Raw genomic sequence first — 25616 nt, 5'->3', positions numbered from 1 at the left:
TGGTGTAAGAAAGTGGTCCAGTTTTCCCAGCGCCATTTATTGAAGAGACTGTCTTTGCCCCCATATTCTTGCCTCCTCTTTTGTAAATTAATTGACCATAAAAATGTGGGTTTATTTTGGTGCTCTCCATTCTGTTCCATTGATCTATGTATGTTTGGTGCCAGTATGCTTTGATTACTATAGCTTTGTATTATAGTTTGAAATCAGGGAGTATGATGCCTCCAGCTTTGCTCTTCTTTCTCAAGATTGCTTTGATTATTTGGGGGGTTTTGTGGTACCATACAAATTTTAGGATTATTTGTTCTATCTCTATGAAAAACACCATTGGAATTTTGATAGGTATTGCATTGAACCTGTGGTATGGACATTTTAACAATATTATTCCAATCCATGAGCATGGGATAGCTTTCCATTTATTTGTGTCTTCCTTGATTTCTTTCGTCAGTGTCTTATAGTTTTCAGCATTTAGGTCTTTTACCTCCTTGGTTAAATTTATTCCTAGGCATTTTATTCTCTTTGACACAATTGTAATTGGAATTATTCTCTTAATTTCTTTCTGATAATTCATTATTAGCATACAGAAACAACTGATTTTTGTATATTGATTTTTGTATTCTGAAACTTACTGAATCATTTATTAGTTCTAAGAGGTTTTTTTGTTGTTGTTGTTGGACTCTTTAGGGTTTTCTATATATGATATTGTGTTATCTACAAATAGTGACAGTTTTACTTCTTCCTTTCTGGATGACTTTTCTTTTTCTTGTCTGATTGCTGTAGTTAGGGCTTCCAATACTATGTTGAATAAAAGTGGCAAGAGTGGGTATCCCTGCCTTGTTCCTGATCTTAGAGGAAAAACTTTTCAGCTGAAGTGAGTCTTTTGTATGCAGCATATAGACAGGTCTTGTTTTATCTACTCAGCCACCCTGTGTCTCATGATTGAAACATTTACTGCATTTATATTTAAGTGATTATTGATAGGTGTGTACTTATTGCCATTTGGTTCATTGTTTTCTGGTTGTTTTTGTAGTTCTTCTGTCCCTTTCTTCTTCTCTTGGTCTCTGCCCTTGTGGTTCAGTAATTTTCTTTAATGTTATGTTTGGGTTCCTTTCACTCTATTTGCTTGTATCTATTGTAGGTTTTTGTTTATGGTTACCATGAGGTTCATACATATTGACATGTGTGTGTGTGTACATGTATATACATATATATACATATGCATACACACACATGTACATATACATGTGTGTATATATATATATAGTTTATTTTAAGCTGATAGTCATGTAAGTTCAAACATATCCCAAAAGCACTACATTTTTACCACTCCCCTCCATGTATTATGTTTTATGACATCCTATTTTACCTTTTATTTTGCGTATACCTTAACCATTTATTGTAGTTATAGTTGATTTTACTCCTTTTGTCTTTTAACCTTCACAGAAGCTTTTTAAGTGGTTAATCCACTGCCTTTACTATATATTTCCTTTTATCAGTAAGATTTTTTTCTTTCATATATATTTTTATTTCTAGTTATGGTCTTATCTTTTCCATTTAAAGAAGACCTTTTAACACTTCTTGTAAGACCTGTTAGTTCAGTAGTGATGAGCTCCTTTAGTTTTTGCTTGTTTGCTCTGTATCTCTCCTTCAATTCTGAATGATAAACTTGCCAGGTAGAGTATTCTTGATTTTAAGTATATTTCCTTTCTACACTTTAAATATATCCTGCCACACACCGTGGCCTGCAAAGTTTCTGTTGAAAAATCAGCTAGTATCTTATGGGGCTTCCCTTGTATGTGACTAGTTGTTTTTCTCTTGCTGTCTTCAAAATTCTCTTTAACTTCTGCCTTGTTAATTATGTCTTGGTATGTATCTCTTTGGGTTCATCTTGTTCGGGACTCTCTGTGATTCCTGGACTTGGATGTCTGTTTCTTTCCCCAGGTTAGGAAAGTTTTCAGCCATTATTTCTTCAGAAAAGTTTTCTGCCCCTTTCTCTCTTCTTTTTCTGGAACCCCTATTATGCAAATGTTAGTGCATTTGATATTGTCCCAGAGGTCCCTTAAACTACCTGCATTTAAAGTTTTTTCTTTTTGCTGTTCTTATTGGATAATTTCCACTATATTATGTCTTCCAGATCACTGATCCATTCTCTGTATCATCTAATCTGCTGTTGATTAGGAACAATAGAGAGGAATAGTGAAACATGTTTGTGAACTTATGTCAACAGGAAAACATTAAGGAGCTGCGGTGCATTGCATGAGCCAAAGAGACCTGCCCATGAGAGTACACTGTCACACAGAAGGTCTATGAGAGCATCTTATGACCTAGAAAGAAAGCCACTGCTAGGGCGACTTCACTCTGCTGCTGAAACTCCAATGATATGAAGACCCATTAAATAGAAAGGCAAGAAGAAATGCTCAGTTTGATGTAGCAAGGGAATCCAGAAGTTATCATCAGAGTGAGAAAAGCACTGCACGCCACTTCCTAGCTCCTTAAGGACTTTGTTGACCTTAAAGTCCTGAAGAATTTCATAAATTGGAAATAAAAATGAACTTTTATTTCTTGTGCACTTGGAGTTCTGGGTGGGAGCTAACTATAGAATTTCTTCATCTTTCCCTATCTTAAACTAAAATGTAGCTTTTCTTAAGGGTAGGTAGAGATGGAAATACATAAAGGAACAACAGAAAAAAAATTCCTAACATCTATACAAAAAATCATTAACATAGTGAGATAATGTCTCCCAGAAAAATCTTTGGTTAATTAATGATTAGCTTAAGAAAGAAAACTAAGAATGTCAGGTTATTTGTTAGCCAAAGACAAATAAATCATGGACACTATAAAACACAATGTAATAGAATTCAACAAGTGACCTACTTTAAAAAGCTCACAAAAACCACCTCTGTATGAGGTCAAAGAGAAGTACTGTTTCAGCATTACAGACTTATTCTGGGTTAAAGAATGACAGTAAAATAACTACATGTGTGAGACTGCAAAAAATTTACTCTAGAAGATTCCTTGGTATGCACAAGTCTCATTAAAGATAATAAAATTGAAAAATCCTAATGTCCTTATATTATAAACAGTACATTTCTCCAGAGAAAAAAACATATGATAGGTAGTTTTCCTGACGGATGAGGAATCCACATAACATAAATGTGGCTGAAAGTTTCAGTGCTTTGTTTTCCCCACCTTTAAAATCAGTTTGTCCATCTATGACATCTGATTCTAGAACACTGATTTTAATAGGATTTCAGAAATTTATTATTTAAAAATATTTCAACAGAAGAAATGTGAAAGACACATATTTTCTTTGTATCTCCTCAGTGTCCCTAGTTTAAAGTTTCGTGGAGATAGCATTGGGGCTGCAAGCACAGGACAGGAGTGTATTTTGTAAATAGGAAACAGATTATGTTTAACGTCTATGTAAACATGGGTCTGTGTCCAAGCCAGAAAAAATATTAACAAATTTGTTCATTAAAATCCTATTAATTATCTTCACATTAAACTATGATTTATTAATATCAGGCAACTCGATGAGAATTATCATTCTGGGTACTAATCAGCCAGAAGGTGTGCTCGTGCTTGAAATTTAATTTTGCTTTATTAAAAATTCATGCTTTGGAGTTCCCTTGTGGTCCAGTGGTTAAGACTCAGTGCTTTCACTGCTGTGGGCCCGGGTTCAATCCCTGGTTGGGGAACTAAGATCCCACAAGCCACACAGTGCAGCCAAATAAATAAATGAAATGACCTCTTCACTACTGAGATATCAGGAGGAAAGTTCATTAAAAAAAAAAAAAAATCATGCTTATGGAAGCTCAGTGAGTATTTGTTCTTGGTAGGTACGTTAGCCAAAAAGTATGCCTTGATGACTAGTTAGGAGAAGGAAAAATGTGTGAATTTAACAATTTTGGAAACTAATTGCAAGGCCTTTGTAAAGAAAGTATATTTTATTCTATTACATACAAAAGAAAAGCAATTTTTTCTAAAAATAATATTTCCTAAATATTTCTATTATAAAGATGTCTTCAGTGACCTACTGCTGAAGAATGTCTATGTCACTATCTCTGCTATCCTAGACTGTCACATCACCAATAAATTTTCTTCTTTGGCAATTTAAAAACACAAATCTCTTTAGAGGTATATAGCCCCTCGAGCGTACCCAGGTGATCTCATGTTACACTTCTCACGCTGCTGAGTCACAGATACTTTTCTCCATAAGGCGAAAGCAATCTTTAGTCCCCCCAGAATAACAGGCACTTTAAAATTACAATCATGCCTCTCTATTGCACTTGGGGTTTGGATCTGCTCCATCATATTCCTTTATTCCCAACAGAATAGCAATTGCAATTACTGGCACTTTAGAATATCTCAATCTTCCTTCATTTAAAATTCAACTGGGTAGAAAGTTTTGAAAGTGGTTCGGCACATAGTACCTAGGATGATCTCAAATTTGCTATATTGAAAACACCCGTTAGCAGAAAGCTACTGAAATAATATCCTTCTAGAAATTCTAAAATGTACAATTAAGAAAAACCTATTATTCAAGAATAAAATTATTTCAAGATTAAATTAAAAATCAAGATGCAATTAGAATCTACTTGACCAACAGATTTCCCATTCTAGCTCACACTCACCTCTCCCGAGGAACAGCAAACCAGTACTCTGGTTGCTTTCTTCGTTTGCCATACTGCTGGACCATGGCTGCAGTGTGAGTGGCAAAGGACTTTCTCATTGGTTTTCCCACTTTAATACACAGAAACATGGGTGGAGTCTTGCTTTTCTCTTCTTTTGAAGGAAGTATATCTGAATCACACATGAAAAAAATTTCCTCATTATTGACGATATTGGTGATAGTTGGCATAAACATCATACAACATCGTCATATTAGGACTAATTAAATTTTTCAGATCTTCTTTAGCACAAAAGGAAAAAGCTTTGGATGTTTCAGGTTTGTCTACACCACATGAGATGCTACAAACTAGGAATAAGGATAAAAACCAACACACAAAACAGCAAAGGGTGGAGAATTGTAACAACCCACAAGAATACATATTAATGAACGGTACTGAGGACCCAACCATACCATAACGCAATTCAGTTTAGAACTGAAATACCTTCAAAAACCTTTTAAAACTCCTTTAGATTTAGAAATTCAAAGTGAAAAAGGAAAGTTACCTGAAAGATGTAAAAAAGCGAACTACTTTTGAAATAGAATTCTATGTCATAGTTTAATGTTCAAAATAGATAGCATATATTGCTAATTTTTCCCAATTACAGTTGAGTCCTGAACAAAACAGGGTTTAGAGGCACTGACACCTGTGCAGTTAAAAATCTGTGTATAACTTTAGACTTGGCCCTCCATGGATTCAACCAACCATAGATGGCGTAGTACTGTATTTCGTATTTATTGAAAAAAATCTGTGTATAAGTGGACCTATGCAGTTCAAAACCTTCTAATGTAAAGATATATACCCTATTGAGAAAATGCTGTTCTCGAATAATTATACTACTTTTGCTATTGCATGTACAAGTTTTAGGAAGGCAGCTATACAGGCATACCTTGGAGATATTTGTGGGTTTGGTTCCATCACAATAAAGTGAATATCGCAATCTAGTAAGTAACACAAATTTTTTGGTTTCCCAGTGCATATAAAAGTTATGTTTATACTATACTGTAGTCTGTTAAGTGTGCAATAGCATTATGTCTAAAAAAGTACATCTTAAAGAATCCCTTATTGCTAAAAAATGCCAACCATCATCTGAGTCTTCAGTGAGCTATAGCAGTAATATCAAAGATACTGATCACAGATCACCATAATAATGAAATGAAGTCTGAAATCTTGCAAGAATTACCAAAATTACACAGAGACATGAAGTGGGCAAATACTGTTGGAAACAAGGTGCCCATAGACTTGCTTGACACAGGGTTGCCACAAGCTTCAATTTGTAAAAAAAAAAAAGAAAAAAAGAAAAAGAAATGCAATGTCTGTGAAGCACAATAAAACAAGATATGCCTATACAACAGAATATAAAGAAATTAAAAGTGGCTTACCTTCAATGGGTACCTGAATTCTCTTTAATAGCCATAACTGAATTTCAGATTTATTATCCATTTGTGCACCCTGGCAGCTGTTGTCCAGAGTAGGTTCCAAAGAGGAGTCTGGATCCACTTTATTCATATTTTCTTCTGTAGAAGAGCCTAGTTGCAATGGAAGGGGTGCTCTCTCTTTCACCCAGGTTTTATCGGCCTGTTCATTGCCCTCAATCGGGGGATCACCTGCCTGGGGAAGAGAACTACTAAGAGTGATGTCTATTCCCACTGGCTCAATACTTTTGCCATCACTTAATTCTGCCTTCTGCAAGTTATCAGGTAACTGTGACCCTTCTTTGTTCTTATTAAGGTAATATTCAATGAGTTTAACTTTATCTAGATCTTCATGTATGTTCAATGTGTTTTCCACCTGGCTTTCTGGGGAACCAGACTGCTTGTCCACCTCTGGCATTATATCTTGCTTCTCACAGGTTTCTAAATCTAGGGTCCCCTTCAATTCAGCATCACACTCTGTTTCTGAAAAGTTCAGGGCTGACTGCACCTGCATTTCCATAGTAGAACTGATTATTTGTGATTTAGTCTTCCTTAGCTCCGCTGGGTCAAGAGAAAGGCACTCCTTTGAGCTGTGTCTTTTGTCCATTCCACTATCATTTTGAGAAGAAAGTTCTTCCAAGTCAACGAAGTCGTCTTCTTCTCCTAAGAGAGAATTTTCTTTGGCTATAGATTCAAATGCAGCCTGAGTGTCAGAAAGTTCCTTGCTGACTTTAGCTACTGCGGCAGACCGTTTGATTGCCTCTGCAGAGAATTCCAGTTTCTTTAACTTGTCTGACACAGAGCTGTCTGAGGGTTTCTTTTCTGTGTGTTCTGTTGACTTCTCCAAAGGTCTTGTTGATTTGGAATCTGAAGTGATGGTTCTCTCTCCATTCTGCTGCCGTTTTTCTTTGTTGAGAGATTTGAACTTACTGAATGGGTTGATATCCTTTTCTGAAGCCAGGTCTTCCCATTCTCCAGGCCTGTACAGAGGACAAAGATCCTGAGGTAGGTCACTGTGGGGGGAAAAATGGTGGGTGCACATGGAATGTTAAAAACAAAAACCAAAACAAGATGGATGAAAGGCAAAAAACAAAACAAAACCCAGCCAAAAACCAAAACATAAATATACTACAACTTAAATTTATGTTTAAAGGACTTTAAAATAAGGAAATGAAATCCAGAAATTGACTTCAAAATGAAAAATAAAATCAACTATAAAAAGTGGCAAAATAAAGAACCATGAGAGTTGCTCGCATATCCTATTAGAAGCAAATGAATGGTATTTGAGGTCATTTATGAACATGGAGATGTCACCCACCAGATTTTTAATGATGAAATAATGTTTCTGATTTTCATGAAGGACAAAGGAGAGGGACTGTTTCAGTACTATGACTAAAATTCCTTAGATATTCAAGGCTTTTCCTTTTTTATAAAATAGTACATAAACCAACTACATTAATTCTGAATGGCTCATTGACTGAGTAGCTACTCATTTAACTGCTCTATAAAATGACTGACACTGAACCATAATTTTGGAAGATCTGATGCTTCCAATAAAAGACATCCTTATACTCCTGAAGGAGATGCAAGAGGATGATTTCCACTATTATTGTGTATATACAGCACCTGCTCCATTTTACAGTTTAAAATTTTATAGTTACCTGGGACACAGTCAATTGTTTCTCCTTAATAACAGATGCTTTACTACGCAGATTTGAGGTTTTATCAGTTACTCATTGCCATAAAGTAAAATTGATATTGTAATAAAATGAAAGAGTTAAGAAATTTATACTAATTATTATAAGTAAGAGCTCATTCAATTTACTTTTCTATAAAATTTTGAACTGGGACACAGTTAATTGTTCTTCCTTAATAACAGATGCTCTACTACCCAGATTTGATTTACACAGAAAACATTGATTAAACATGCTCTCCAAAGTTTAAAATAAATTGTCAAGAAACACTTTTTTAAATCTGTACTTCCGCTTACCCTAGTGTCGATAGTGGGTTAAAACACAGAGGTATAAAAACCCTATTTAAAAATAATATTTTTGGATTTCAGAAATAAATTTTCTAAAAAGGCTAGATCATATTCAGGTAATACTTTATTATTCTTGCTTTGAAATACTTATGACAATACTCAACAAAGTGCCAGGAAGTTCAAGTTACTGAACTTGAACTGTCTCCCCAAAGTTACCAAATAGATCACTTGCATGGAACACCCATGCTTTTTCCAATACAAAATAAAAGCCTATGTAATTGTCAGCCTCTGACAAATGCTTTAAAAAGCCTCTAATTCATAATTCATTACAATTCAATAATCATTCATCGAGCCCCTAAACATCACATGCTAAAAGACAATTGTAACAGTATCTCTGTTCTTCAGGAACCTGCACATACAAAAGTGTTCTGCTCAACGTGAGCATCTCAGATGTTAAAGATGCTTCAATTCTAGAGTCAAATAAGTTAGTGTAATGTAGTATAATTTCCATTTTCAGACCCAAAATTTAATTTGGCATATTTCAGGCCAAAGTAAGTCCTGTAACAAAGAAGCCCAGCTTTTCACATACTTAACTAGCAAATTAATAAGCAAAACCATCTTCCATGAACACCTAAGCCCCTTCCTCATCTCTTCCTTCTCTAGCTAGCTTGACCCCCACAAAGAATGCATTCGACTGCACTCTAATCAGCCTCCTATATTACCTTCTTGTCTATCCCTCCCTTCTTGTTCTACCTAATCCAAGCCGGGATTAATTCAGCCATCTCTTTTTCTGCATCACAACTGTCAAGCTCTGTCGGGGCAAAGTACATAGTGGTGTCAACTGGCTCTGCTGTTAATTAATGTTTTCTAGACTCAGCCAGAGACCTAATAATGACCAATAATCCTTTCGGTTGTTCTGTTCCTAGTCTCCATGGCAGCTGGAGTTACAAAATGTCTTACACAAAATATATAAAGCCTGAAGGTGAGGATGGAGAGATTTTACACACGCACATACACACACACACACACACACTCTCTCTCTTTTAAAAACTATTTGCACGTGGCAGCTAGATAATTTGCACTTCTTGTTTTACCATACAACTTTAAATAATGAAATTTAAACTACTTTAAACAATTGATGGAATTCTGAGGTCAATACCAAGTTCATTTCACACTGATTCCACTACCACATTCTATTTTGCTCATTGGTGCACATACTGTTCATTAGCCTAAGAAGTCTTTATACACCTGCATCCACGGTAGCAATCACTGTACAATTCTGAAATAATTTCAACACATTAGGAGCCAATTCTCAACTCCTCTCTCTCCCCCCATCTACAGCATTAGGCCCGGATCATGAAACACAATCTCACATTGAGAGAAATCTTTCTGTAAGAATGTACCTTCCCTATTATTAAAAGAATACTTAACATCCTAAGCTGAAGATGTGTAACAGTATTACTCCACTGAAGCCATCATTGGGCAAGAAATGCCCCTATCTGCCTGTGCATCCACTTCCAAACTTAACTGTATCTTTACCTACTCTTATCTTCTTTCCTCTTGTCACCTCATGTTCACACTTTCTTCCCAAAAGTGACTCTTTCACTCCCTCTCCTCCTTCTCATCTAAGATTCCAAGGTAGCTGGACACTCCTTCACATGGTTCTCATGGAATGCCGTGTGCACGTCTGTATCTACAGTGTTGTTCAATTACCACTTCTCTCCACCTGTCGCACCCAGTAAACTGCAGGACAGGGGCCGTGACCCACTTATCTTCATATCCTTGCCACACAAGAGACGTGCACTAAGATGCATCAGAAGCCTCATTCTGCGTGAATAAAAGATTCCCACAGAACAATGATTAGAGTTTCAGATATGAACTGAAGGTTCAAATAAACAGCCTATACTTATTAGGTACCAGGCTATTTTCTAAGAGTTTTGGTATATCAATGCTTTTAGATCTTGTAACAGCTCTGCAAGCAGAAGAATACTATTAATTCCATTTTACAGATGAGAAAACCGAGGCTCAAGATTCAGTCACTCGTGAAGGTCATGGAGCCATAAGTGGCAGAGCCAGGGAAACCCAGGCATCATCCTGCAGGACTGCCTGGTCTGCTACACTGCCTCCTAAACCTCTAGGCACTTCTGCCAGAACTTGGAAACTACCCAGTGACCATGCTCCAGTGGTTCCTTCAGTGGCTGGGCATGTAAGGGTCTAGTGGATCAGATGCTAAGGACTGTAGAAGTCCAGGGGAACCTGCTGGCATAAACCCCTAGGGACGCTGTGTCTGGGTTAGTTCCCTAGTTACCTTCCCTTCTTTTCCTGAGCCCAAGGGGCTAGCTTCCCTTTGTTCTGTTGGACCCACTGCTTTGCCTTTACCTTGCTATCACTGAGTTTCTAAAGTGTTTTACTGCTAGCACATACATAGTATACAGAAATAGGCACACTGACAAAATGACAGAAAGAGTCAGATTATCCCTACAAGTGAATCGATTCTCTGAGTTTTCTTAAACCCTTTCTTCATGGAGAGCTTCTTTAAATCAAAAACTTCAGTTTTAGAAGGCAAAAGTAATCAGGACTAAAGTAATATCCATCTACATTTAAGAGACAAAACAAACTACTATTACAGCCTTTGCACACCACTTAAGGTATTCTGGTTACAGGGGCAGTGCCTCTGCATGTCCACGCAAATCTCTCTCCACACAGGATTAAGGAAACACATGAGCTGGGAAGATACCTATCCTAGAATTTGAATGAGGAAGAATGTAACTCTGTTTACCAATTAAACCAAAGAGAAAATACTATTCTCTTATCGATAATCAGACAAATTCTTTCAGAGAAACTTCATTTATTCTTTCATAAATTAAGAACATGCATTGCTCTTCAGAAAAATAAGCCAAAGAAATACCATTATTACATGATTTTTTGATTTGAATGTTTCACTCTTCCTTATTGACCTTATCATTTCCATTTCCTCTCCTTTTTCTATTTTTTAAAATTTAGTGCACAAATATTCTACCTTCAAATTCACCTCTACACAATCTCTCACTCCTGCCAATGCCCTCACTTTTTAATTGCATTTAATTCTCCCAATACCCCTTTTTCTGGTAAACAAAGAAAGATCTCTTACGATGGCAAGGCATCTTTGATCTTCATGTGGGAGATGTCATTGTAGAGCGCGATGGAAACAACCTCTTCCATGGGGCAAATGAGGCCGTACTCCTCACACCCATTTTCAATGACCAGGGGATCGGACTTATGAGGGTCAAACATGATATTGTTAGGAGTAACGATCATGACACCTCCGACCACACCCTGAAGAAAAAGACAGTACAGAGTCGCTACAGGCAAGATGCAACCACCCTAGCAGCTTTAATGAACTTATGTTGCCATTCCATTGACCTTCTGAACCATGGTATCCTGCAGGGCAATTGCATCCCCTCTACAAGGGCTGGAAAAAACAGGCTGATGAAATACAACGTTGGGTGCGGTGTGCTGAGCAGAGAAACAGGCTTGCCTCGCTGTGGCAATCAGCTGAGCCTGGTTCTAGCATGGCTGCTGCAATAGTACAATTGTGGTAGGATCTTGGGTTTCACATGTATGTCTCAGATTCGCCAACGTCCTGTCTGTAAAATGAGAAGGGCTGTCCCAGGTACCTTCCAAATTGAGAACTGGGTACTCTACAATCCACTCAGCACATATTCACTACCTGTCCAGCAAGTGCCTGGTACTGTGCTAAGGGAGCGGCTGCACTTCTAATATTTTGCTCTAAGATGCTTAGAAAGCCCACATTCAGCAAAATCGGACACAAATAGGAGTATGAAATTTTTGCAGACAAAAGTGAATATATCCAAACTATGGAAAGCGAAAGCAAAGAACAGTAGCTTGGTGGGTACTTAAAGTCTGAAACTTGGTCAGTTTATATGGTAGACCCTGTTGGCCACAGGGATGTTATCAACCAGGGACAGCAGGATATAAATAACTCCCTTTAGGTAAGTTATTTTTTTTATTTATTTTTTTTTGCGGTACGCGGGTCTCTCACTGTTGTGGCCTCTCCCGTTGCGGAGCACAGGCTCCGGACGCGCAGGCTCAGCGGCCATGGCTCACGGGCCCAACAGCTCCGCGGCATGTGGGATCTTCCCAGACCGGGGCACGAACCCGTGTCCCCTGCATCGGCAGGTGGACTCTCAACCACTGCGCCACCAGGGAAGCCCTAGGTAAGTTATTTATTTTGATACTCTTAATGAGTTTAGCGATCACCTTGGCAAAAAGTTTTGCCTTTCAGCACTACTTAGTCTTGGTTGCAAAAGTTTCAAGTGCATATCAATAATGTATTTTCCTACCATTTGAACCTGGCATGAAGTCTCTACTATGAGCACAGGAATTCGCTTTATATCAATATTACCCCTTCTTCAGAGGCTCACAAAATGTCAGATTTGTTCTTTATACAAAACACCAACAACCAAAAAACTGAAACCAAGATGTAACAGACATTTTTCATACCAGAATTTCTAGCGGCAAACAGGTCGAGAACTTAACCATTTTCCAGGTTAGGTGTTTAGCTCTTCACATGAACTTTCTTTTAATTAGCATACCCTATGAGTTAAATTTTATTATTGTTCCTACTTTATAGATGAGGAAAAATGGAAGCTTAAGAAATTCAAATACTTTGCCCATCGTCTCAGAGCTAGTGGTGGTAGAGTTGGAATTTAAGTTCAGTGAGCCCGACTCCAGCATTTGCTCTTAAACACATTCTGTACTGTCTCTCTAACAATTTATGGGCTAAGAACTGAAATATAAGTAATAAACCCAAGGTCACAAAGAATTGCATTTCAACGTGATGACTGTTATTCCCTCAGTAAGTCAAATGTCAGGCATCCAAGAGGGGAAAACTAATGGACAGTTGTGAAATGTTAAAGCTGAAACTTCGGGTAAGATATTTTAAAATAGCCTGCCTTCAGTCTTTTGGAACTAGTTTAGTTTTCCATAGACTCCAAGAAAAGGAAACAAATGGCATAGCCATATACCTTTCCATCGGTGAAGTAGCGACAATTCATTTTTAAGAATTTTACCACGCCTGGCTCGTCCTCTTCAGAAGTGGATGATAAGACTCTCTCAATGGGTTTTAAGGCCTTTCTTGCTAAGTCAGCATCCTTTAGAAAGCAAAATTTTCCAAAATCAAATAGAAGCACTTTTTCAAAAGATTATTCATTTATTTGAATCAAGCCATCTACGTTCCCTGTAGGTAACCTGTTCCTATTTAACGTGAACATAAAAAAAGGCATATGTCTTTCAACCTTCAAAAGTATCACCCAAATCAAACTAAGATTTTTAAAAAGCACATATGTATGAACCCATAAAAATGCCTCATCAAGTGTCTTAAAAAATACCTTAAATGAAAGAATTTATATTGGACTCATGGTTCAAATTCTTTAGAAAAAGGAGTAAAGTAGTACAAATAAATTATTGGTCTCATTGAGAGTTTAACTTCATACTTCTACATAAATAAGACATGCATTTCTGCCTTTGAGACCTTAAATGTGAACAGGTTTCTTCTCTCAACTAATGACAAACTACTTAACCCCACCTCTTTGTCGAGGAAGGAGAGTTTCAGATGAACTCTTGTGAAAAATAACATGTAGAATTCTGCAATAACTCAAAACCATTGCTGAGAAATATGAACTTCAGTGCATGAATGAAATACATACAGGCAGTTTATCATATTCTGCATCTGATGATGAAGGAGAGACAGTAGCACCAGGACTGGATGATGATAACCTTAAGGTACTGGAAGCAAAGTTGGCATCTGGCACAAAAAGAACCTGAGAATGGGGAAGACAAGCTAGGTGAGTCCCAGGAATTGGGCAAACCACAAGGCAGTGTTTAGAGCAATTACTCTCTGTACAGTATCAGGCTGGGTGTGTGACTAAGACCTAGTTGGCTGTCACAGAACTCATGAGCTACTTGGGGCCTTCCAGACTAATCCATGAAACTATACTCAGCAATATGAATGTGTGCAGATGTGTGCAGTGCAAAGGGTACTGAACACACTGCAGGAGCTCACAGAGGGGAGAGGAAAGTGGGGAAGTATTCTGCAAAGGCCATATGAAGCAGGTGGGTCCAAGTGAAGCTTTGGACAATACATAGGATTTGGATAGGGAGGGAAGAGCCTTCCAGGGCAGGGTGCTAATAGTACAAGGGAATAGAGGAGAGAGTCACATGGCGTGCTTCTAAACGTAATTCCTGTGTCAGGAAGGAAGGGGACACATCTAGGCTTTCTAGGCAGGCCCTGAGTGCTAACGCAGTAAGGTCCTTATACGATAAACTGTACAAGATAGTATCAATGTACAAGATAGTATCAATAATCAATACTTTCTCTTCCATCACTGTTTAGGTTATCTAAAAAATAAAATAAAATAAAAACCCCTGAATTGTACTAAATAGCTTCCTTCTGTAAAGTATTCTGGCTCCCGAAATGTTATTGTGATTCTGTTATTCAACACTTTTTTCACGAGACATGGCTACATTCTGGCATTATATCAAAAACAGTCTTAAAGTGACCTCTAATGTTATAAAACATAATTCAGAGCAAATCATGTAACAGCTGTTTAACACTGTTATTCACTCTTTTCCATCCTTCCAGTCATCTCTCTATTTTAACTTTAGTTATTTTAAATCTCTCTTCAATCCAGAAAAAATGAGGCAACAACAAAAGACACATTAAGATAAAGGTGGGAAAATCACCATCAAGGAGAAATAAGATGAGGACTGATTATACTGAAACTGTGCTCCAAAATTACCAAACATTCATTGAGAAGTGGGCCATAAAACTGGCTCTAAGTTTCCAAATAACCAATGCAAAGAGATAGACATCATGAGTTAACAGAATTCAATGTTCATAAAATAAAAACAAACCAGTTTCTTAGAAGTACAAGTATTCTCCCATGAAGTCTCATTAAAAAAAAAAAGTGTCTCCCATGAAGTCTCATTAAAAAAAAAAGTGTCTCACAGTGAACTCTTTGTCCTTGATGACACATTGACAGTAAATACAATAAACAGTTTGGAGGACTGTTCTTTACAATTTCAAAATGGGTCAATGGAAAATGTCAGAAGTTTGGAGTTCCATAAAAGCAATTTACAGAAGGCTACAGCTCTTATGTATATCATATGTATCTAGGCTAGAGGGACGGACAGATGTCATTTCTTCCAAACAATTCTCCATTCATATTTTTTTTTGCACCTGAGCTCTTGACAGGCATTAGGCAACATAGAGTGAGATTCTATTGTCTGACACTCTAAATGTCAAATCAAAGGGATAATTCCTATGCATAAACAGTTCACTGCACTGTAGACAGAAGTAACAGTTGAACACAGGGAAGCTCAGTCAGAATACGTCTTACTTCAACATGGAAGTGAGTCTGGATCACTCTTCTCAATTCCTTATCTTTGCCAGAAAAAACATGAGTGGAGCTAGATGCTGGGACAACTAACAGCACATAACTGTTGAGTTATATGAGGGTTACACAGCACAGTAAAGGCTAGAAGGGACATCCGAGATAATGCAGCCCAACCCCTCATATTTCAGAGATAAGGAAACCAGGGTCAAAAAAGGAAGTGACTTAGCCAAGTCAAACAGTTACTAAAGGGTCAAAGGAAATGAAGCTTTGGGGCACCTATTTCTATATTTTTACCCTTAACTAGGCATATTAAAACAGTTCCTATACCTCCTATTAGCTGCTGGACCTTAATCCCGTTCACTTAGTAAACGAATAAGGAATCACCCTAAATTATTTTACTAAGTCCCAGTGACTACAGTCTTCAGCCTTGAATTAGTAAGCCTAGGTTCACTGCTATGGGTCAGTTACACATTATGCAGCAATACCCCAGATTATAAGAAACCCAATAAAAGTGCCTGAAATCTAATTTTCCCAGAGATAAAAATTTACTAATTTTTAAAAAGTTTTAACTCATATTTCCCCTCAATTACCTGGTATCAGCAATATAGTAATATCTCCTTTTGACAAGGACATAAATACCAAAAGCATGATAGTACAAACTGGCCAATTTATGGTCTGTTGGTTTCATTTGCTGCCCGTGAAAGAAACGCAAAGAATACCACCATTGCCTGAATGAAGTTATACTTAGAAGAAGCAGTATACATCCTGAATAAAAATGTCACTCTAATGTAGAGATGCAGGAACATGGTCTAGTAAGTCAATAATGGAACCGGAATGTGCTCATGGCAACCAAGTAGTTCTACAGATGGGACTGGAAACTTGGCCTCAACAAGGATCTGCCTATGACTGGGCCATTTACATTTATTGGCTAAGTGTAGTTTTCAAGTAGAAACATAAGAATATCTTATGCAGAAGGTATTTAAAAAATTGCTGGATTAACCGAGAATGGCAAAATTATATGACATGTCAATTTCATTTAGTTTAACAAAGTACTAAAAGCCTGGGAAAAAATGTGTGGCTTTTTTTTTTAAATTGAAATATCACTGATTTATAGTATTGCGTTAGTTTCAGGTGTACAGCAAAGTGATTCAGTTATATATATATTTTTCAGATTATATTCCACTATAGATTACTTCGAGATATTGAATATAGTTCCCTGTGCTATATGGTAAATCCTTGCCGCTTATCTATTTTATGTATAGTCGTTTGTATCTGTTAATCCCATACTCCTAATTTGTCTCTCTCTCTTTCCCTTTCTCCGTTGGTAACCATAAGTTTGTTTTCTACATCTGTTAGTCTATTTCTGTTTTGTATATAGACTCATTTGCATTATGTTTTAGATTTCATGTGTAGTGATATCATATAGTATTTGTCTTATTTCACCAAGTATAATATTCTCTAGGTCCATCCATGTTGCTGCAAATGGCGATATTTCATTCTTCTTTATGGCTGAGTAATATTCCACTGTGTGTATGGGCACTTGGGTTGTTGTTTCCATGTCTTGGCTATTGTAAATAGTGCTGCTATGAACACTGGTGCATGTATCTTTCTGAATTAGAGTTTTTGTTTTTTCTGGATATATACCCAGGGGAAGGACTGCTGGATTATACAGTAGCTCTGTTTTTTAAGGAACCTCCATACTGTTCTTCATAGTGGCTGCACCAATTTACATTCCCACCAAACAGTGTAGGAGGGTTCCCTTTTCTCCACACCCTCTCCAGCATTTATTATTGTAGACTTCTCAATGACAGCCATTCTGACCGGTGTGAGGTGATACCTCATTGCTGTTTTGATCTGCATTTCTCTAATAATTAGCAATGTTGAGCATCTTTTTGTGTGTCTGTAGGCTTTTCTTGATGGTCCTGCTGAATGTCTCCACCTTTGGCTGGATTCACTTCTTTTGTCATGGTATCAAATCAAGACCAAAATGACAAAAGTTTTGTCTAATTTAAAACAAAACAATGACCACAATGGACCCCAGGAGTGAACTAAACTGAAACTTGCAATTCTAAATTAAATATTCTAAGAATATCTGTATGAAATTCTACAGGGAAAAAAGTTACATTAATTTAACTTCTCTTGATGGAAACGTCTATAACACAAATGATAGTTTGCCAACTGTGTTAATCATTTGCAAAGCATTCATCTCTGAACAGTTCATAAGTACCAGGATGCTTTCAGAATTCTTGGATCTAAATGGAAGACTGAACCAATGCACATTATCATTGATGATAATCCTGTGACACTAAGAGTGAGTCATCAAAAATGGCAACAAAAATAAATGCAAAATCTCTAAAGCAAAATTCAACAAGAAGATCATTACCTGGCCTGGAACAATAGTATGTGTGAAAAGCTTATTCAGTTCCACTAGTTTATTGGGAGTGATGTTAAATTTCAGTGCTATGGAGTTTAGGGTGTCCTGGCTTCCAGCCTAGAATAATCAAACAAACAAGATTCAATACACAAAGCAAAAAGCAAACAAAACCTTCCTCTTGATAGTCAACATTAATCTATTTGTGATATGAGTGAATAAAAATGTAACACATACATCCAAATGTATTATGAAAAAAGAGAATACATTCTCAATTCTTAAAAGAAGTCTTAGATATTATTCATTTCTGGACTCCCTTATCTTCAAATTTCACTGTCCACTAACAGATTTCTAAACTTACTCTGGCACAACTTAGGTGTATGGAGTAGAGGGTGTATGAGGTATAATATAAAGCTAAGAAGAAAAGAAATATTACAGACAATACCACTCCTAGGGGTAACAGGACTACTTTTTCTCTTTGCATTTTTCTGTCTGTCTATTTGCCTGTTTCTTTACTGCACTTTAGGCTCCTGGACTGTGGCCTGTTAATGGCCTTTTTCCCCACAGTGCCTGACACATAGAAGGCACTTAAATATTTGATGAATGAAAAAAGTGAAAGGCAGGGAAATCTAAAATAACTTCGGATTAGCTACAAAAATTGTTCACTGACATTAAAAATGACAATTTCCCATGGTCAGCCAAATTAGTGTTATTCTCTAAATCTATAAAACTTGTGATATGTCTCAGGTGTACATGTTTCTTTCCTTCTCTAATAGAAGGGGAATAGGAATAAAAAGGGCAGTAAGAAGATGTGAAACTTCAGTGAAAAAGCTCCACCCAAAAAGAAGTCTGCTGCCTCTGGTAAGGTCAATATCCCAGGACAGACTCCCTGTCCAGGGTCACTGGATGGAACTTGTTAGCGGGAGGTCATTCTGGCGAGTGTCACTGAGAAGTTCCCAACTATAGCCCTGGGTCAACACTGGTGGCTGACCCTGTAAGCAGAACTGGCTCCACCAGGGGAGCCTCGAATTATAGGTGGAAATTTGAGGTGGCTGCAGGAGGTTGTGGACAGGGGCAAAGGTACACATGTAGAATTCAACTTACCACTCACTGCCCTTAAGTGTCAAAAACCTACCAACTAGGGCTTCCCTGGTGGCGCAGTGGTTGAGAGTCCGCCTGCCAATGCAGGGGACACGGGTTCATGCCCCGGCCCGGGAAGATCCCACATGCCGCGGAGCGGCTAGGCCCGTGAGCCATGGCCGCTGGGCCTGCGCGTCCGGAGCCTGTGCTCCGCAACGGGAGAGGCCACAACAGTGAGAGGCCCGCGTACCGCAAAAAAAACCAAAAACAACCCCACCAACTAGATGAACTGTCTCAGGCTAACCAAGTTCATAGTTACGGACTGCATTAAAATTACCTCAACGTATTTCTAGAACAAGACATAAATACGTATATTTTTAAAAAATTATTGAGAACTTAACCTATGCCCCTACCTTACCCTGAGCAAAATCACCTGTACTAAAGTGAAAAAACTTTTTTAAAATATATTTTTTTCAAATATTATACATTTACATAACATATTCAAATCTGGGGGGTTTCAGCGTTTAGCGTCAGTATAAGACACAGATTGATTATACAGACCAGAGCCAGACTGCTGGACCTGAATTCCAAATCTGCCACTTGCCAGCTGTGTGATCTTGGGTCACTTGTTTAACTTCTCTGTACCTCAGTTTCTTCATCCAAATTGAGATACATAATTGTAATTTCTAATTCAAGAGCATTTACTTCATGGCAAGTGATCAATAAATCGGCTTCATACTTTTACACAAACACTTGAAGATACTATGTATAGGGGTTTCAGGAAAGGAGAAACATTTTAACAATCTGCCGTTATTACACAAGGATAAGACATACATATGGAACCAAGTTACAGACCCTGGGAGGGATACTGGTATCAATACATGTTTGAAACTAAACAGAATGCTTGAACATCCACAGCTCTGGAGCAACGTAAGCAATCGGGTAAGGGGTTCCAGTCACGGTTCTCTAAACACGAAGTTATGGATCCCCTTTTATTTCCGACGACAAGTACACACAGTAACTTGCCAACTAAAACTAATCCCCATAACATAACTCAATCAGGTGGATAGATCTGAATTACTAACTTGATCACCTGTTTATATGAATTAATTTGGGGTTGATTTTTTTACTCTCACTGCATTATTTAGTACGTGCTATGTGAAGCATCTCCTAGCAAAGATACTTCTCATTTCCTTGGAGGGGCTCGTGAATCACACTGTAGGCTACACACGTGGCTTTAGAATTAATATTGTTATTCATGATAAATAATCCAACACTTCCTCAGTATCTTCTAGGAGGTAAGGAACTGTGCTAGGTGTTATGGGGATCAACAATATATTGCAAACAGCGGTAATGTGAGATATATAATCACCCCCAAATCCTTTCTGGAAAGGACCAAGCCTATAAACCATAGAAAGATGCCTAGGGATGTTCACAGAGCCCTGAGCATGAAATGCGGGTGCCAGAGCTCTTCAGTGTGATGCTACAGAAGCTTGGAGAGGATTCACCATTCCAGAAGAAACGGCAGGGAGGGACAGGCCTTGCTGCTTGCCTTATATAGAGCCTGGCACGGCACACAGATAATGAGTAGAAAAGAAATACACATGAGGAAAACACAGGGGCAATGGCAACAGCACTTAATTTCTTTCTAGAAGTCAGAGATCACTCTTCAGCAATGCTGGTTCAAAGTGAATTAAAACAGATCTATAACTGAGTGCCCACTTTACGCCAGGCCTAGGATAAGTAGACACAGCTCCTGGGCTCCAGGAGCTCATGGCGCAATGAGAGAGATGAGCACGTTAACGTGGAAGTGCAGTAACGGACACATACGCTGCATTATTCATGTGCTGATTCAACCATATGGAGGCCTATACCCTGCAAGCACCAGAAACAGAGTGCTGACCAAAGAGGAATCTAGTCTCTCTCTGTGGGTATATGAATTAAGGCACAATCTAGATATAACAATCACACGAGTGAATCAATAGTGTTAAACGGAGATAAACTATGTAAAGATTCCATGAGAGAGAAAAATGAAGGGATCTGGCCTAGACTTGCTGGATGGTCACGGAAAGGAAGATCGAACATGGTGAGTAATGGGAAGAAGATGTTAAGGCTAAGGTTCTGGTTTGTAGAAATGTACGGATGATGGAGCCACTGCTTCTTGAACAAAGACCAAGCACGGAGGTCTAAGTTAATGTCTGAGTAGACAGCTGAATCTTTGGTTTGGGAACTCAGAAAGCATGTCTGGGATGGAGACCTAAAATTGGTCGTCCTTGGCATAGCAAACGGTAATTCAAGTAACAGGTATACCCAGGGAAAAAATAAGGAAGGAAGAGAAATGACTAAGGGGAAGGATGTGTCAGGGAGAAACATTATGTAAATCTAGTGGTATTAACAAACTTTCATTCTACCTGTTTATACTTACAGTGTATTCCATAGTACCCTGGGGCTTCTGAACCACCATCTTCTTTTCTTTTTTATCATGTGTTTTGTTTTGATTGTCATCTGGAGAATAAAATGTTTATAAGTGAACGATTTCATTTTCAGAAATTGAGGATAGGGTAATCTACAGTATATTAAAACCCACTTTCGAATTGACTTTGAAAAAAAAAGATTAAAAGAAAAGTGGACTAAAGGTACAAATAGACCAAACTCATAAAAACATATTGTTCATCCATGTATACTTGAATAAATGATTAATGTTAACTGTGATCAAATAGTACAAATAACAATGAGGTTACGCTTTATAGTTATTCAGGTATTCGTTTAAATGATAATGTATAAAGACGAAGTTAAAGTAAAACTAGTACAGTCATGATATAAATGATGTACAATGATGTATAATGTAAATCAGTACAGCCCTTTCAGAAGGTGATTTGTCAATATGTAACAATAGCTATAAAAATGTTCATTCTTTGACTCAGTAATCTTTCCCTTATTTATCCTAAGGAAAAATTCAAAAGAAGAAAAATGCTATGCACAGCATATGGTACTGCAGTATTATTTATAATAATGAAAACTTGTAAAGACCTATATGTTCAACAACATATTAAGTTGGACCACAGAGTTTGCTATTTTTAAGGGTCAAACTGGTCAACCTGATAGTTTGGCAGCTACATATGATTCAACCTAATTGTTATGATTAAATGTATCAACCCAGACACTGAAAACCAGAGAGACATATAACAATGGATACAAATTAAGTGACAAAAAGTACCAAATTGAATTAACTATGAAAAGATGCTCTAACTTGTATGAGATCAGAAAAATGCAAATTAAGACGCAGCATCATTTTACATCTATTAACGTGGCAAAAATCAGAAAGCTGGATAATTCTAGTGTTGGCAAAGATGTGAACTGCTACTAGCGACGTAAACTGGTACAGCCATCCCAGCAAATTAAGCATACGTAGCCCATATGAGTCAGCAAACTAACCCACAGATATACATCCTCTCCCAGGAGATATCATGAAGTAACATGCTGGAGGGTATACAGAACAACAGTATCTGTGGCAGTGGCGAACAGGAGGGTCAGCAAAATATATCTAATTACTGCCTAGAATCCCAGAGCATAACAAGCCCAAGTATACACTGCAACATGTTTACATCGAGAGAAACAGAATGAGATGTACAGAATGGTATCATTATGTATATTTTAAAAAGCTGTCCACAAAACAACTACACACATTTTTCAAGGCCACATCCAGAAAATAGCCTATACACATTGGACACAATAGAATGGAGTGGAGCGGGGAGAGAAACGGGAGTGGGGAATGAGGATAAAAAGGAACTCGTGAATAAATAACGAAGGGCCCAGCTCTGACCAGTGATGACAAGCCATGCACTCTGAAGTGTGATTAACGCATCCCTCTCCATCTGAGGTCCTACAACTCCCCACACCCACATGCAAACCAACAATATCATTTCAACTACACAACAAATGTGGGTAAACTGGATGAGAGCTGGAAGGTAACACAGAAATATGAAAACAGTTCATTCACATGGGATTCACTGACTTTTAAGTATTTCTTTTACATTATTTTAAATTAAGAACCAAGAAAAAAAATAAAAGATGCTGCTATTAGTATCCTTTTCTAGTCATTTGTAGAACCAGAGACACCCTGAAAAATCCCTGTGCTGTAAAAAATGACCTCCCTTCTGTCAGGTGACCCCATCTAAATTAGTTCAGGAAGATGAGGCTGTACTGACTGTGGTTTTCAGATCTCCAAATTCTGCAGATCAGGAGATTCCACACAGCCTACTGAAAAACCCAATCACAGTATTTTACAACTCTTATCATCTACCTGGTGCTCATTCTTGTTAATATCTCAGCTCCACTCTGTCCCACACTCCTGCCCTTCTCTTTGTCACCACAAACAGCCGTCCCTTTAGTTCCTCGTGCTTTCAGCACAGTCTCTTCATGTCCTTCTGTAGGCGCTTCCTATTTCTAGAACCTAAGCTGCTGTTTCCCATCTGTGGCAGCTACAGCCCATGCCCTTCCATAGGCCGTGCATAGTCATCTCTGGTCCCAATGCGGGCACTGCTGTAAGCCACCATATCATGAGAGTTTCCGTACTGTTCAGCTGCCAAAGAAAGACAGGTGCTGGCTGAACCTTTCAGGATAAACTTAACTATGTGCACCTGAATTAGTACAAAACTTACTTTCCTTTGGCACGAGTGGGTAGGCCAGAAAAATGGCAATCACAGTAGTATTATTAAAAGAAACAAAAACCCGCCAGAGTCTAAGATTTTGAAATCCTTGAGGTAAAGACCGTAATGTACCCATCTTTGAGCATCCTGTGTTTTAATATGATATCCGTTATATAGGCTTGCATGAACTTTCCAATACAGATCAACGAGCCTGACAAGTTTGATGGTGGGCAACAGTCTCACTCATAGAGCATCACACCAGGAAAATCGTCGGAACCAATCAAAGCCACAACCCGAACACTAAGTTTTACAGCTGACTGAATACAGAAAGCAGAGGAGTAACTGGCACAGTCTAAGGACCCAAACGTCTTCATATCAGTAACGCCCAAGGAAAGGCTTCATATTACTTCCTAAATATTTTCTTGCAGTAAGTTTTCAAGATGGCCGGCGGCTTGTCTCAATAAGCGAAGTCCTGGATACCTTATCCAGATGGATTCTGCAGCACATGGTCCACAAGGCACTGGGGAGAGCGGGGAATAGACCCAAGCCTCCTTGGAAAGAGCTCCTTTGCTGTGCTTCAGGAGGGGACTCCACCTCCAGCACTTCAGGTGAGGACTCATGGCCATCCACAAGGATGGAATTCTCTCTCAATGACACCTGACACCTCTACTTGAAGCTTTAGGCCTCCTCAGGCCCTTTGCACCTATCCAAATTCGGAAACTCCCCCTGCTTACAAAAACCTGAAGCAAATGATGTAAAAGTATCTACTGCCAGAGGAGAAAACTGGCCAGGTGATCCTCAGAAGCTATTCAGAACAAAGCAACTATACCTCCTATTCGCCCCCCACTTCGAAAAGTTTCAGAGCCAGTTTTCCCACCCAGTAAGAATGTAACTGGGGCAAAATTGACCAAAACCCTAGAAGAATGAAACATAAGCCCTTTTGCCTAACCTGTCTCGTTTCTCATAAATCCTGGAGGGGCCCGAAACAGGGAACGGGGAGAACCTGTGTTGACCTCAGGTGGACCTGGTGCCCTGCCCACGGCCCTGCTTCTTCCTCCCTTCCCAGCCCACAGAAGGGCTGGGGTGTCCAGAAAACAAGGCTCTTGCCTCCTGCATCTGAGGAGATGCTAGATATGTTTACAGAAAGACTCTTCTCTCTCCATGTGTTGGGGCTAAAAGAAGGTGATGTTCAGGAGAATGTCCAGGGCCTGAAAAGGCATAAAGTCGGATGTAAAGGAATCCTTTCACTAGGTGATCTGTGAAGTCGTGGAGCTTACAACTGCCAAGAGAATATCTGAGGTTTGAGAACAGAACCTAAGGAAGGCTTAGATTTGGGAGGCAGGGGCCAAAAAGAAGTGTGGCTGATTGGCAGGTGGGGAGGATTGAAAAGATAGGAAAATGAATGTAATGTCACAAAGGCGTGGAAAAAAGTTAAAGGAAAGTTGTACTGATGCTGTCAAATGTTACCCTGAGGATGAGAGATGGAAACCTGGAAACAGGTGACTGGGAGGTCACAGAGGTCCTGAGATGAAAGTGGAGGGATCTCAAGACAGATGGTGTTAACCCTATCAGTAAAGTTATTTGCTAAAATGTAAGGAGGTGAAGACAGGACTGGGGCTTTAAGGGGTTGTGACATTTGGAAGAGTTATTGTGGCAAAGGTCAGGTTTTAATAAAGTGAATACTGAAAAAAGCAACAAGCAGCAGCAGTAAGGGTTCCCCCAGGGGTGGGTCTCAACATCAGGGTGACAGACCATGCAAGAAATCAGCCAATCCCCTGCTGTCACGGCCACCCATGGGGTTAGGACACGCAAGCAGGGCAGCAAGAGCTCGAGGAGTGGTAGGTGAGGGGCACCGAGACGGGGTTAGGAGAATGACATGACGTGTTAGCTTCCTATTGCTACTGTAAGACGTTACCACAAATCTCGTGGCTCCAAATAAAAAACAGACACAAACGTACTATCTTACAGTTCTGTACGTTCCAAGTCTGACATGGGTCTCACCGGGCAAAATTCACGGCGTCAGCAGGCAGTTCTTGCAGTTCTTTCCGGAGGCTAT

The 25616-nt window shown here is 38.6% G+C and overlaps 1 protein-coding gene across 2 annotated transcripts in view; it reads right to left on the bottom strand.

Moving 5' to 3' along the window:
* NCOA7 (nuclear receptor coactivator 7) overlaps window positions 1–25616 on the bottom strand; it is a 145241-nt gene that overhangs the window by 41138 nt on the left and 78487 nt on the right. For both annotated transcript variants that reach the window (XM_060283816.2, XM_030853532.2), the window contains exons 4-10: window positions 21337–21416; window positions 17844–17951; window positions 13772–13885; window positions 13091–13216; window positions 11194–11378; window positions 6050–7062; window positions 4632–4800 (exon numbers count right to left, since the gene is read on the bottom strand). In XM_060283816.2, the coding sequence (XP_060139799.1) occupies window positions 4632–4800; window positions 6050–7062; window positions 11194–11378; window positions 13091–13216; window positions 13772–13885; window positions 17844–17951; window positions 21337–21416 (1795 nt within the window). The remainder of the gene's footprint in view (window positions 1–4631; window positions 4801–6049; window positions 7063–11193; window positions 11379–13090; window positions 13217–13771; window positions 13886–17843; window positions 17952–21336; window positions 21417–25616) is intronic.

This window comes from Globicephala melas, chromosome 14 (genome assembly GCF_963455315.2).
Source record: "Globicephala melas chromosome 14, mGloMel1.2, whole genome shotgun sequence".
NCBI classification, from domain to species: Eukaryota; Metazoa; Chordata; class Mammalia; order Artiodactyla; family Delphinidae; genus Globicephala; species Globicephala melas.
Note: the sequence above shows the minus strand (reverse complement) of the source record. Positions and strands in the feature narration are given on the sequence as shown.